The following is a 14,807-nucleotide window of genomic DNA, read 5'->3' as shown; positions in this document are numbered from 1 at the left end:
GTAGTATTCTCTAGTGCAGTGGTGACCTGAGCCTTTAATCCAGATGAATTTAACAGTAGAGTGCATTAGCTCTTCTCATAAAAGATTTGCTTTAGTTTTAGTTCTCTCTCCATTTATCTTATGGCTGTGTAATCTTCAGCAGAGGTCAAAGAGATTTCCCTAAAGAAATAGGAGCTGCTTCTTTTTTAGAGGGGAAAAGCATATTTAAGACAGTTCATCCTACTTTTAAACATGTCAGAAAACTATGCTCTCTATACCCTCCTTGCTTCTTTACATGTTCCAAGCCAATTAAACGAGCATGCATGTGCACGCACACAGATATACCAATGAAGCGTGACGCAAAAACACCCATGAAAGACAGGATACACAGTTAACAACAATCTGCTGCAAAGACTGAAAGTATAACTAACATCTTACCATCATCCAGCTCAAGACAAAGATTATACACAGCCAGAGGCCTCTTATTACGTTGTCCCTGTCTTCTTGATTGCCTTGGTGGGGCATGTGGAGGAGATACTGACATAGAGATTGGCTCAGGGAAAGTGGCATCAGGCAGGGTTTTGAAAATCTGCAATCAAGAACACAAAGGGCTTCAATTATTTATCACGAAGAGCAACCTGTGTAATGCAACTGTAAACCATTATCAAACAACATTTGCTTTGGATTTCGTTCAAAGCAGACAGGAGCCAAAAATTCATTCCTTCAAGTTTGGGAGTGTGCCGTAGGTCTTTAATGAGTGCTTTTAAAATAAATAAATAAATAAATAAATACAAAATTAAAATAAGCAAGAGCACTGTCTACACATTAACCAAGCTGCAAATCAGTTAATCCACAGACAAAATATGTGCAGCCACGCTTGCCAGCTAGGATGGAGGGGGAGGGAGAGATACTAACTTTACGAACCAGTAACCAAGATGTTTTACAGTTTTAGCTAGGACCTGTAATTTTGACAAAATATCCATTTTAATTTTCAAAATTATGATATTATTATATTTTCAGCTAGTTAAAAAAAATTGCATGCTCTTGAAGAGAGCAAGAAGGAAATTCTGGGGGAAGGGATTTTTAGTGAGAGATGCTTGTAACATATTGTGTGAGAACTTTTTCAGTCAGCCATTACATTTGAATCATATCTTTATTAAATGATGATATTCATAAAGACACATATAAAAAGGATTGCATTTTCTGTCATTTTATCTTTTCAGTTATGACCATTAGCATATCACCACTCCATACAAAATACCATGTCATTTCTCTCTGGATAAAACAGCGATGTGGATTTGTTCAAGTTGATGGCATTTTTACTTTAACTGCCACATACAAGCTACAATCTAATGATGTTGATTTACTTGTAGAAGATTATCAGTTTGCCAATGCACAATTTGATAGCAACATTTTACAGCTGATCATGGCAGATTCACATGAACAAATTAGCTTAACTATTTATTTCATCAAAGACAAACCAGAAGATAAAGAAAAATGCAAACAGCAGCTGTACAAAAAGGAAGCCCTGTGACTGTAGGGTACCTTACAGCAACACAACATAGTAATATACCAAAATATAATGTAACAGTATGCAGTATTCCTGTACCCTGCAATTTTCCAAAGCCAAGTATCTGTATGGGAAACGCTACAAAAAGGAGACTCATAATGAGTCTTCAAAGGAGAAGCTTTTTATGAAGTAGAAATTCGTGTATAAAGAGACACCACAGATAACACATTTTTGGATTATTACAGCATGTCTCAGGTGCAGCATGAAGCTAAAAGCGTGCCAGGCTACACAACACACAAGGAAACCACCAAAATCACCTTGTGGTAAGCAACTCAAGACATCACATTAAAATTATAAGAAACTATATGCCATCATATCCTAACCTGTTATCCTGAATATTATGTGTGCTGGAATTAGATGACCCAAGGACTTAACATATATGCTGGCTATTCTCTTGTCATTAAGTGGTTACTCCGTGATCACTCTCTCATTGACAGGTAGAAGACTGTGACGGTACAAAATAACCAGAGACACCACTCCCCATGAAAAGCTGCGAAGAACGATCATACTGCCAAAACTGGGCAGCAGTGGTCCGGAAGCCTTCCTATTGTACGCAAAGGAAAGCTCCAGTGGAAACACTGCCTTCCCTCCCAGTGGGTGAATATTGCCCTTGGGGTGGGGGAGGCGAAATGACATAATTTGAACTTCCCCATACCAGTTTTAAGAAAGCTGGCTCCTACTCCTTCATGTGCCTACAAACACTGATTATGAGAGAGAACCAAAATAATGTACAGAACTCTATAAACAAATGAAGTATTTATACAAAGGAGAAAAGAAAACAGTGCAACCTGCTTCTCCCCAGCGCAGACGCAGCTTCACTCACGGACAGTCACAAAGCTCTAATTGTGCTCAGAGTTCTCAAGCCATTTCTTATAACATGATGCAATATATAATAATGAAGTCTAAGGCGCACCTACAAGGCACTTGGCTAACAGTACCACACTGCCCCCTTATGTGTAAGCACAAGGCTAGACTGAGCAATTTTAGGGATAAATATTTGCTTCTAAAAAATTCAAGAGTACCAAAAACTTTTAATATCATCTTTTCCATAGACTAAGTGTTGCATTTGGGCTCTCTAGTAAGTAGTTCTCTGCCAAGAGGTTTCAGCATATTGTTTACTATGTCACATTCCACAGCTGTGTTTATTTGCACAGCCTTATCCATGCATCTCCACTGAAATCAATGATGGATGAGAAGAACAAGTATTCCTCAGGAGCACTGTGTAAGAGATGAGCTTTCTTGCATGCAGGTGACTTGCACAGCTTGCAGTAAAGTTCCTCAGTGTTTTTTCATGATCTTTCATGAATTTTTCAATATATTCTTGTAAAACTACTAACATGAGAGATTGAGAGAGTCACAAAAACAAAACGCAATCAGGAAAACCATAAAGACAATTCTTAATCAATGATATCCAGTGCCAGAGAGGGAACGGGATAATGAACTAGAGGCAGGTAATGAATCCAGACAGATTTCTGACTGTAACTAGCTATGTGGTAGGAAAAATAATTGGCGTTTTTTTGTTTTGTTTTATGAAAAAAAGCCCCAAACCTACACAACAAACAGGAGAAATAAACATAAAGCACTGAAAGCACACTTCAAACTGTAGAAGTCCATGCACATGCTCACTAACTACACAATGGTATTTGTGCCAGGCAGCCGTGAGTCCCCCCAGACACTATCATAATCTATAAAGCAGTTATCCCTCCTCTCATAAAACAAAATTTGGTGGCACTAAGTCTTCTCTTTCACTGTGAGGAACTTCTCAAAAGACTGTCATTTCTCTTCTAGCTGAGAAAGGCTTACCACTCCTAGCTCCTTCCTGAACTGGTCATAGCCACCCAAGAACTGGGTGATGTGAGAAGGGATTAAATCATATCACCTTTATTTTGATCTTTTAGGCCAACTAGTGGCAGAATTGTGCAGCAATGCTTCCCAACAGCACTGCTCTGTGCAACCCAGTGCTACCCAGTAGTGATGCTGGGCTGATTCCTGTCAAAGTTGCCTTCTGCAGAGAGATATTGAGCTGGGCATCAGACTTACCCCATTTTTTTTTACCTCACTCCACTCTCAAATTTTTGGCATAAGAGAATGGTACCAAAGTTTCATTTCTGAGATAAGGTCAGTAAGCACGCTTTATTCCAGTTGTGGGGAGAACAGATTTTTTTTAATTCAGATTTGCTCCTGGCCTTATTAATAATTTAAAAAGCATTTAAGTATAAATGTTTCACAGCTAATAAAAGATTCCTGCTGTGCAAGATCTGTAATCAGAAGTACACTGCATATGCACAGGAGATGGGATTCAAAATAATATACAAGCAATATACTCGGAGGGCACCCAAGAAGGTACCAACACTTCAGTGCTTTGACTTACTTGCACAACAGTATGGGAGCACACCTGACAAAGCTTCAGAGTACCTCCTTGCTTTGCGAACTGTGGCTACTATGTGACACAGCAAGGCAACCATCCAGTAGGATGGAATCCCACCCACAGGAGAACAGAGTGGGATTCCATCCCCTCAAGTAAAAATCCAGACCTACCACCATCATTCATTTGGACTGCAGAAGTTACAGCAACTTAGACTAATGCCTACATAAAAACAAGAACGAAGCCTGGTCATTGAATAACCTCACTCAAGAAAGAATAAAAATGTACACCCAACCAACCTCAAAGGTTAAGGACATCGCAGTCACATCCAGTGTTACATAGTATTACAGACTTTGGCCAAACTGCACTGGGTTTATAGAATATCAGTCCTCTACAATTTAGTTCTCAGAAGCATTAGCATCCTGCTATTGATCTACTTGGGGGCCAACTCCAAAGCTAAAAGAAACAACTTACATACTCGAGAAAACTGACATATGTAGAACTCACAAAATTTTATCAAGCAACAGATTCTACCATCAGTCACTCTTATTCCAGCTAGTTTGTATTTTAAATGGTTGTTTAGGTTTGCTCTTATATGAAAGCAGAATTTAAAGATGCACATTGAGTTAAGCAGTGGGTCAGTCTTCAAGCCTGTAGTGTAAAAGCAACAGCAAAAAAGATGAGACTCTTGTTGAGCTATTTAAAACACTGGTATGTTTGACCTATTTCTCCATATGCAATAGTACAAAATGGATACTTTACAGAGCTAAACAAACCGCTGTCTTGCATATGTACCGCTAATAACAGTTCTGTCTATAGCAGCAAGACCAAGACCACCCCTGCTTACAGCCATTCCAATTTCTAAACCTAGGTCCCACAAAGTCTATGGAAGCATTTCTTGAGAGTAATAAGCCAAATTCAACTTATTATCATACTGTATTCTAGTAGCAGATCCATATGGCAATAGCCCAAGGAATTTTGCCAGATTCCCCTTAATTTGCAACAACAGTGATGGGACTCTAGATCCTGAGCTATTGTAGAGCTGGTTTTAGAAATTCAAAAAACCCATAGCTAGAAATACCCTGTTTTAACTAGGTCTTTTCCATAGATTCATGACTAGATGTACAGCTGTACTGAAACTGCAGATTCTGCCACTACATGGGAATACTGCTCTGTCCTTTCTGGTCTGAAGCTGGACTAATTAATGAATTTCAGTATGTTTGCCAGGAATCATCTTAGGAAAAGACCCAGACATAAGGTCATCTCTGTCTGCTTTGTATCATTGGGGTAATTAAAATTTCCTCTAAAAATCAGTGGGAGGCAAACACCAAGGACAGAGTGGGAGGAGAAACAGGGGGAAAAAAACCTAGAGACTTAGTAATAGAGCTTATGAGAATAAATTTATATTAAAAAAATTAACTTAAATTTGTGCCATGATTTTGTTGCAAGACAAAACCCTCATTTCACTCTCATAAGCACCAACCACTCAGAACATGCATCTATTATCCTTGAATACATGGAAAAGAATCAGCATGCCAGAGGTTGCTATCTACTGCAAAAAAGGATGCTAGAACTCCAAGGTCATTTTGAACCCTATGAAACTCTGCTACTAGTATAACCACCTCTACTACGGTAGTATTTTTAGAGGACAGTATTTCTCAAGGCAGGAAGAACATTAGTACAGGTTTTTATCTGGGCAATTTCCCTTCAATATATACTTGAATTGCAGTTGGTAAATAAGACACACACACACACAGACACACACTTCAACTGATGTTTATTGAACTATATAAAACGCTGTCCACCTGGGCCACATACACTGCCCTGTCCCCATACATCTTATGGCTATTATACTTGCATTTCCATGATAATTGGCTATAATATACAGTAATTTAAGATCTGGTGGTCCAGCAGCTAATGGGACAGCATAAGAGAAACTTATCACCACTATGGTCTTTTCTTGACTTAGTTTTTTTTCCAGTGTAATGGAAATTCAATTCAGCTGAGGTCCAGCAATCTGTACAAAAACAAAAAATATATATTAGAGACAAAACTGCTCAGAAGAAGAGGCCCACTGTTTTGGTGGTTCACAATGTGTTCTTACCCTGTTAGAATTCATAAGCATTTTATCTCTCAGGGTAATGAAGACAGTGGCTGTGCCATTCCTCGTGCCATTGTCTGCAAACATAAAGCAAGAATACCATTTATGGCAAGTTGTAATTTTACTGTAGATATAAGCATTTCAGGAAGTGCAAGGTGAAAATAAGGATGTAAAATTCTATACATCTTAAAATACATTGCCATAAAAGGGGCAGCTCAGCCATTAATATTCAAATTATAGTCTATATTTTTAACAGTGAGAAACACATTCAATATGATGTACAGTTCTAGATTTTTTAATTGGAAAGATTGCAGAACCTAACAGGAGCTACTGAAAAATTAAAAGTTTAATTATAATAGAAACTACAAAGATTAACTTCTAGAAGGAGAGGCCAAAAGTTTTATTTCAAAATTGATTTTTGTATTGATTATAACCATTTTATGAAAGTTCTAAAACTAAATATTATTGAAATCTTTCATATGCGAAGTAATATTTGTCAGAAAATGTGGGGTTTTGACTTTTTGCATTTTGATTTATTATGGACAATAGATCAACCCATTTCATTACTGGTTTTGGTCAACATGATCCTTTTCTCCTTCCAGTTCTCATACATACAATTCAATAGATATAAAATACATGCACCAGAAATTATTGACATCTAAACAGAAACTGTTTTCAGTGCACATAAGGTGATAAAGCTGGTTATTTCTACAAATCGCGCAAATTGTTTTCAAAAAAGCTTTCCAAAGTCTTCAATAAAAATTATCAACAACTTTATTAGAATTCTGAAGTTACTTACCTCCTCAAGGTTACCACTGTGTCCGCTCCAACACAGGTGTGCCTGCCTCAAAGTAGTTCTCCCAAGCTTTGTGCTTCGGCAGCCGTACACTATTATATACGATTTGCTGTGCACTGGCTTCTACGAGATTGCACGGGATGCAGATTTTCTGAGGGTTTGGATTTTGAGGCTTGAATTCCACTACAAACCATAAAACACTTTTATACAGTATTCACAATCATTATATTTGGGGAAAAAAAATCAGATCAGATTTGAGGGATGCCTGAAGCTAAACCTCTAGAGGGCCACCAACAAGCAAGCATTAATAGTGCTGTTGATGTTGCCTGGCACACACTATTTAGTTACAGTGAAACAAGAGTGTGCAGCCTGAAAAGTAACTGGATAAAAGTCAAAGCTAGAAACAGGAAACATCCTTGGCCGAGAGCCAAAGGACAACCCACAGAGCTCTAAAAAGAGAAGTTCCCAGCCAGCCTTCTCATTGCTGCAAAGATGTCATTTGCTGAGACAATCCGCCTCGCAGCCTGGCTACCATAACCAAATGAAACACTGCTTTGAGAGACTTGTGGACACTATAGGTCTCAATCTCATAGTAAAATCGTAACACCTGCTATCTGGCCCCTCTTAATACAAAAGCCACTGGAAGCCAAACTGCTAGAGTGAGAAAAGAACCGAGGACATTTGCAGGCATACCTGATGTATGCAAACTCTTAAAACGACTCATTTGGCCTGACTACCTTGAACCACATAGTTCATGTTTGAGCTTTAAAGAAGAAACTAAACATAGGCTGTAAAACATGAGATTACAGTCTGGAGGACAGCTGTGAAAGGATGAACAAAAAAAACATACCAAGGTTAAAACGTGTGTCCTTTGATCACTTGCAAATTATGAGTTTGTTGACTCAGCCTTTTCTAAAAGTAGCACTCCTGCTACAAAGACTGCGACTTCCACTGTATCACATCTCATTTCACCTTTTAACAATTCATGAGAAGAATGCTCCTGATAGCAGCCTGTTCATTGCTATCAACCAACCCATTTTATTCATTGAAGGAAATGAGAGAGCTAACAATACACCAGGCTTGAAATAACACACATTTGTCCACCACATGAGCAGAAACAGCAGATTCACCTTCTCTTCTATGCTCGCCTATTGTAACTCACACCAAGGAAAGTATTTTAAAAAAGGTTGTCCTTCCCTAATATACCTTCACATAATGGCTTTGTGTACCTCCTTTAGTTACAGGAAATACTTAAAGGGACAAAAAAAGCCCTTTAAATAAAAAGATGAAATACTCAGTTCAATTACCTGACTTTCTAAAACATATTACATACTGTTAGTTACTAAAGGGAAAACAATGCAGAAGGAGAATGTTTGCATGTATTTTCTCTTGCAAAGAGTGTGAGAATTCCTGAGAAGATAAAGGGCAGCACTTAAGAACATAAGTTGGAGGTCAGAGAGAAGATCATGAGCAGATACAAACGAACATGATCTCCCCTTAAATTTTAATGGAGATTTTATTTTTTTCTAAAATATATATATGTGTGTATATATATTATTTTCACATCCAGATTTCCCCAAAATTAATCAACAAGAATATGAATAATTATATTTTGAGAATAAAAAGTACATTTGACCCGCTACTATGCTGTCGTTGCACAAAGCATCAGAATGAATGTCAGTGTCTTCGGAAGTGACACTATCCCAACTGTATCATATAGCCTTGCCAACATTTTCTCCTGCAGTAATTTCCCTGCTGCCATTATAAGGATTTGTATCATTCCTTGCTTTGTACAATATTTTCTGCTCTTTGTTTTTGTTAAAATCTATTTCTTATTTTACGTTATGACTGCAAGGTTTTGAGGGCAAAGAATATATATTCTTCACGTGTATGTCTAGCGCCTAGTGCAATAAAGTACTGATGCTTCATTAGTGTAAGTGGCCTGCACACAAAAATATTGGAAATAAAGGATTATCAGCTGACTGCCACATCATATTTATTTAAAAATCTGTTAAAATGGATTGAAATACACTAACCTCTTTGGTAGGGCAAAAGCTCACTAGAATTCTGATGAGGGCAGACAAAAACATGAGCACATCTTGCACTATTACCCAGTGGTCTGTCATCGGCAGCAATCAGGCAGGAAGCCACTTACATCAGCTTAGCCAATATAAAGCAAGAAAAAAAATAGAGTTTTTAAATTCAATGCTTCGCTTACCATAGGAAGCTGAAATAAAGTATAATTCTTAGGTCGCACTGCTTCTGCATAATAATTCACTTTTTAAACTCTTCAGGAATGCAAGAATTACTCCCCTCCCCTTGTCTAGCAGTGTTTCACAGAATACTTTCTTTCACTAACAAAATTTATTTAGAACACCTATTTTGGCATTCTTCACAAGTGCTTCTCCTTTGGCTTCTCCACCACACATGCAAGTGCAGTGCTGTGACCATCCAGACTGAAAGAAACAGCCATCTGAATTCCATTCCCTTATCATCGCTTCTATTTACGTGCTTAGGGACACTGTCTGTGCTGCACTTTGAAGATGAGGTCTGTATCATTCAGAAACTTCATATAAAGTTGAGGGAAGTTCCCATCAAGAAGGCAGTAATGTGTGCCCATGTATTTGTACATGTGCCATGTATTTATAGTGCAGCGTTTTAGCAGACTGCTTTTTATCTCTGAGAGCATGGCTTTTGTATTTCTTCTATTTTTTTAGTCTAATATGGTGACTCACAGTACATGTTTTAATTCTTTTGGAGCAGTCCAATGGCCATACCAGTCCAAGTATTGATCCAGATGCAGCTCCTTTTAATGTCATCACTGGCAATCATAAACGTGCATGGAGATTTGGTACACAGCCTTCTTACTAGGCCATAAACTAAATCAAGATTTAGAAAACAGTAGTCTTTTAAATGAAACAGAGATTTGTAGTCAGTTACAACATCATGCATCTCTCTCACATGGAAGAGCTCTCTGCAAACCACAGAGCAGAGAAAGGGCTTACTGAGCTTACACACGCTATATCGGAACGAAAGAGCTGCTGTGACTTCCACCAGAAAACATGATGGAGTTCCTTGTTGTGCCTGCAGCTCTTTTCTTTAGAGCCAGCTAAGCATTAAGGCTTACTTTGAATTACTTGTACTTTGAATTAAGTCCAAGAGTAATTTCAGTGACACTTCTGATAGTAATGTGCTTAAACTTCAGCACAGGCTGAATGCCTTCCTGAACTGAGGCTCATGTATTGCTTTCCAAACTCTGCCTTACTGGAGATGTCTTAGTGTACACTTATTCCCAAGTCAAACACTTGTTGACTTGAGAAACATTCAGCTTGGGGATGTTTCAAATTGCTACTTCACAGCAAACCACCACAATTGCAATGCATTGCTTCTTGGTCCCCTGTTGCAGTCAAAGGCAAAGCAACATGAAAGCTGAAACAAGCCCTTTTTAATATTTCTCATATGTCCCTTTACCAGCACTTTAAATGATCTGCAGTGTTGTCAAAAATGGTCTTAATTTAAATGATAGCAGTGCCACTATGCCCTGAACGTTCTTAAGGATTTGCCTGTAACAGAACTCCTTTAAACATACAGTGGTTACTAAGTGGAGACTCATAGCCCACACCTGACAGTACCACTTCATACTCTCAGATGAACAACTGACTTCACCTGCTTCTGGTTCTCCCATCTGTATCATTAATATTCTAAGTATTATATACTGTGATCTGTTTTAAGACTAAAGATTTTTAAGTATTACTACATGAAGCTGATATTGGCTTAAGAGCTCAGTAGTATAAAATTTTTCTCTTCCCTTTAGTTAAAGAAATATTATAAAAGTGCCTACTTAAAAAATGAGAAATTAAAACACTGAAAAAATTCTCCACATGACTAAGTTATGAATGAAACAAAGCTAAAACCAAGATATATTTTGTCTCAAGTATGTAAAATCCTTGCCCTTTATGAAAAGATGAACAAAGAAAACAAGTGAAGACAGCCTTTGGTCTTTATATAGGAAGTAGCACACTTTTTCAAAATGAACATCTTTGAGCTAATTTTGCCTACAGGCTGTCTGAATTCTAGAAAAAAGTATCTTTTACGACGACCATTCCCTTTCAGCAGACTCTGGCTTCCTAACCACCTGAAGGGACTCCTATCTAGACTTTCTCTTTTCTTCTCCCAACTTTCTTTCACTGTAATTTTTATCTCCTTTCCATTTTTGCAGTCTTACTATTTGTACTCACTATTCTCTCCTCCCCCATATGCTGGTTTATATATTCCAGTCCCACTAAGTTTTTTTTCCAACCTCTTCCCTCATCTCTTTCCATTTCTTAGCCTTCTTTTTTTATCCTATTCTTTTTCCTCTTAAAATAATGTTCAGGGAACTGAGAAACCAAAATGGCTCACGTTACCATTGAGGCATTTCTAAATGACAAATAAATAACCCCTTTAAATGGTGACATTCATTCCAATGAGACGCCAAAACATTACAAAGAATAGCAAGAAGATCACATGCATGCTCTTCATGCTGTTGTGGAGTGTACTGCTGTTGTTCCTTAGTGCAACTCAGGAAACAAGACCAGAACTGCTGAGATGTGAGAGATTCTCAGTTTGTGAAATCCTTGAGAAGAAAAATAAATTTCTGTCCTTCAAACTATTTGATGGGGGGCAGGGGAGGGAAAGAGAAGGTAACATCTTTTTCATGTCCAAGTTGACTATCCTTACTCATCACAGGATTACCTAAAGAACAAGTAAAGATTGTTCCAGGCACTGTGGTAACACAGCAGTAGTCAACCCCTGAGTTCATTATCTCAGAAAAGAAGTACCAAGAAAAGGTTTAGCTGCAGAGTAAATGAACACAGTGATGATAGGCATGAATCTCTTGATGCTTTTTTAGTGAAGGGAAGGATATGGAACATGGAAATCAAGGGAGACCAAACAGATATGACAAGGTAGAAGAGGACAAAACAGACAAACAAGCATGAAATGACACTGACATTAAAAAAACTTCAAAGTGAAGGGCAACAGGAGGGCTGGTGCACCCAGCCAGTCGGTACAAAACATAGCATTTCCAGGAAAAACTACAAAGTCCTTTGAATATCAAAGCTGAACATGCACATCCCCTAGAGCCATGTGACAGACGCAAGCAAGACGACTCACAGGCCTATTTTTCCCTCGAGGGGTTGGGAAGTTGCCTCCTTTCAAAAACTGTTGGTTGTGAGAATCCTGGGCAAAATATTGTCTCAGCTTAGGTCTATTTTTCCCTTTTCATTCGAAGTAGAAATCTGCTTCCATAACTCATCTGGCTGGGCATTGAGAAACTCTCTACTGGTGAAAAACTTATCTATTAACTGACAAGAAGAAAAGCTGAATAAATATTTTCTTGACATTCTCCTATACCCCTTCTAGTCTTAATCACGCTGCAATTCTAATGCCACTTAAATGACCCATCAGGCTGAACAGTCTTAGGTTCTGGCATTCAGCCTCATCAGTGGTCTGATATTTGCAAAGTATCTCCTTTTCAACCTACTATAAGTGGTTCCCAACCATGGTTTGAAGTACCTACGCAGTCTGTAAACAAGGTGAAAGTTGCACTGACTGGTTTCTAGCTAGCAGGAAATAATGTGCTTATCAACAAAGCTTAAAAAAACAGCTTCTGCATTAAGCAAGATATTCTTATCCCAGGGCAGCTCCCCAGATCCAGTTTTTCCACACACAAATTGCATAGAAGTTCTCTAATTAGGATTCAGCAGAGTGATAATAGTGGAGTTACTGCAACAGGATTTCAAAGTCAGTAACCCAATTAATTATGCCTTCTACTAAAAATGAATTGTGGAGCTCCTTCAGTAAAGCTGTCCACACAACAAAGCATAATAAACATTAATGGAATTTAAAAAGAGTTTGAGGAATCATAACAATTTTTAACATTTTGCTAATCAAATCACTGTATTTAGACTGGAAATGACGATTGCTGTTGCTTCTACAGTTTGGAAGTTTGTTAGTCATTTCATTTGCCACAGAGGAAAAGAGGTGCCTCTCCATAGCCTGCCAAAGCTATAAATTAGATAGGCAGGAAATGCTAAGTGTTGCTTCAAATTTCTGTCAGTACACCTCCATCTTGACCCCACCACACTTGAACAATTCCAAATTTAGCTTCTATTAGCAAAAGTTGCTAATAATGAGCAGAGAGGCAGATTAGTGGCTCCATCAAACATTTGAAAGTATTTTATACCCACAGCTGGTGACTTTTCCTGGGACTTCACCAGGGTTATAAATAAAACAACACAAATGCAAGACTCTTAGAAAGCCTGAAACACATAGAAATTCAAAATAACAATATAAAATGAACATTAGACTGACAATAAGCCTGTCTGCCTTTAGTAGCAGCTTCCTGGCCTGCCCTAAGGGAAGAAGGCTCATTTATAATAGCAACATACTCAATTTGACTATAAAATTGCTGCACTGCCTGAATACACACCTCTGCACCTGCTTTGCTATAAATACACAGAGGTCACACTTCAGGCTTCCTTCCATCTTGGAAGCAACTCTAGCGTGGGAGAGAGGTCGTTGTAGGCAGACCACTGATGGTGAGTTCACTGTTAGAAATGAAACGACAGAAATTCCTTTAAAAAAATTATAGCCTCCCTAGTTCTAAAGAGAGCATAAAAATTGCGGAAAATGCTGCAGCATCATTCTGAGGTACTTTCCATTCCCCACTTCTCCACATTTTCAGAGGAACGAGAAAAAACACTACAATTAATGTTTAAAACATGAAATTGAAGTCTAGTTTTTAAAGACATAGAAGTGACTAAGGTTGCACAACAATAAGCAGGTGCTAAACTGAGGCGATCTAGTGATTTGAATAAACAACTAAATTCAACCTCCATATACCATTAAAACACCCTGGCCCTGCTTGCTCTATTTTCTTAACTTGTACAGTCACTGCAATAGCCTCAAAATCATGAGCTTACTTCAAGGTTTACCTTCATTTACAGACTCCAAAATGAACAGCAGCTTACACCTCTTAGAATATTTATCTCTGAGGACTTCAGCCATATCTACAGCACAAGATTTTTCCAACAGAAAAATATCTGCCAGAGCGGTGTGTGTGTGTGTGTGTGTGTGTGTGTGTGTGTGTGTGTGTGTGTGCTTAGAATTACACCCTAAGTCAATTGAGCCAAAAAAATCCACCATGTGGATACAGCTATACCAACAGAAGTTTTGCCTAGTCTGCATCATTCAGGGAGGTGGCATAATTACATTGTCAGAAAAACTTGTGAAGGACGTTATTTAGAGTAGATAAGACTTGACTTAGCCAATTTCAACACTGTTGACCTTTAAAAGGAATAACTATTTCACCGCTCAGAGTGCATAAGAAAGAAGAGGGGGAAAGAGCATATCCTAGAATTCTTTCAAAGCAATTTTTTTCAGACTGGGAGGCAGGGAGATGCTACCTATTGCCCCAGTATCCCGCTCAAGAAAGAATAAAAAAAAAAAAAAAAAAGAAAAGAATCTGACACAGACAAGCAGATTATCTCAGACATCCAGTTTCAGAAGTCAGCTTGCATATGAAAGACTCTCAAAGCACCAGCCAAACAGCGAGAACAGTAAAGTATATCCTTTTTTTTTTTTTCTTCTTCCCCCTTCAATTCTAGAGTCCAGATAACACGCAGTGGTAATTCTGGACATCTGCACTGGGCAGCACCTCGTTTGGGTAAGGTATCTCAGTAACCGGCAGCTGCCACAGCAGCAGCAGCAACTTCCATTTTCAGTGTTACCTCAAATGCAAAGTCTTAAAATAACACAGGCACAGCTGAAACACAAGGAAATGTTAACACCTAGCTCTCTCATAATGTTTTTTTTAACCTATAAAATTCATAGTACATTAAAGTCATCTTTCTACTGTGTGAACTCTGAGAAAAACCAAGACACAAAGCAATTAGTTCAGTGAGACCTTGGTCAAACTACTTAATGGAAGAGCTGAAAACTAAGCCTGAGCTTT

At 38.2% G+C, this 14,807-nt stretch overlaps 1 protein-coding gene across 6 annotated transcripts in view; it reads right to left on the bottom strand.

Moving 5' to 3' along the window:
• Window positions 1-14,807, bottom strand: part of ARHGAP10 (Rho GTPase activating protein 10) — a 150,360-nt gene that overhangs the window by 41,206 nt on the left and 94,347 nt on the right. For all 6 annotated transcript variants that reach the window (XM_026106359.2, XM_026106361.2, XM_064510799.1 and 3 more), the window contains one exon: window positions 418-568. In XM_026106359.2, coding sequence (XP_025962144.1) covers window positions 418-568 — 151 coding nt within the window. The remainder of the gene's footprint in view (window positions 1-417; window positions 569-14,807) is intronic.

Source organism: Dromaius novaehollandiae, chromosome 4, assembly GCF_036370855.1.
Source record: "Dromaius novaehollandiae isolate bDroNov1 chromosome 4, bDroNov1.hap1, whole genome shotgun sequence".
NCBI classification, from domain to species: Eukaryota; Metazoa; Chordata; class Aves; order Casuariiformes; family Dromaiidae; genus Dromaius; species Dromaius novaehollandiae.
The sequence above is the reverse complement of the archived record's forward strand: the minus strand, read 5'-3'. Positions and strand labels throughout refer to the sequence as shown.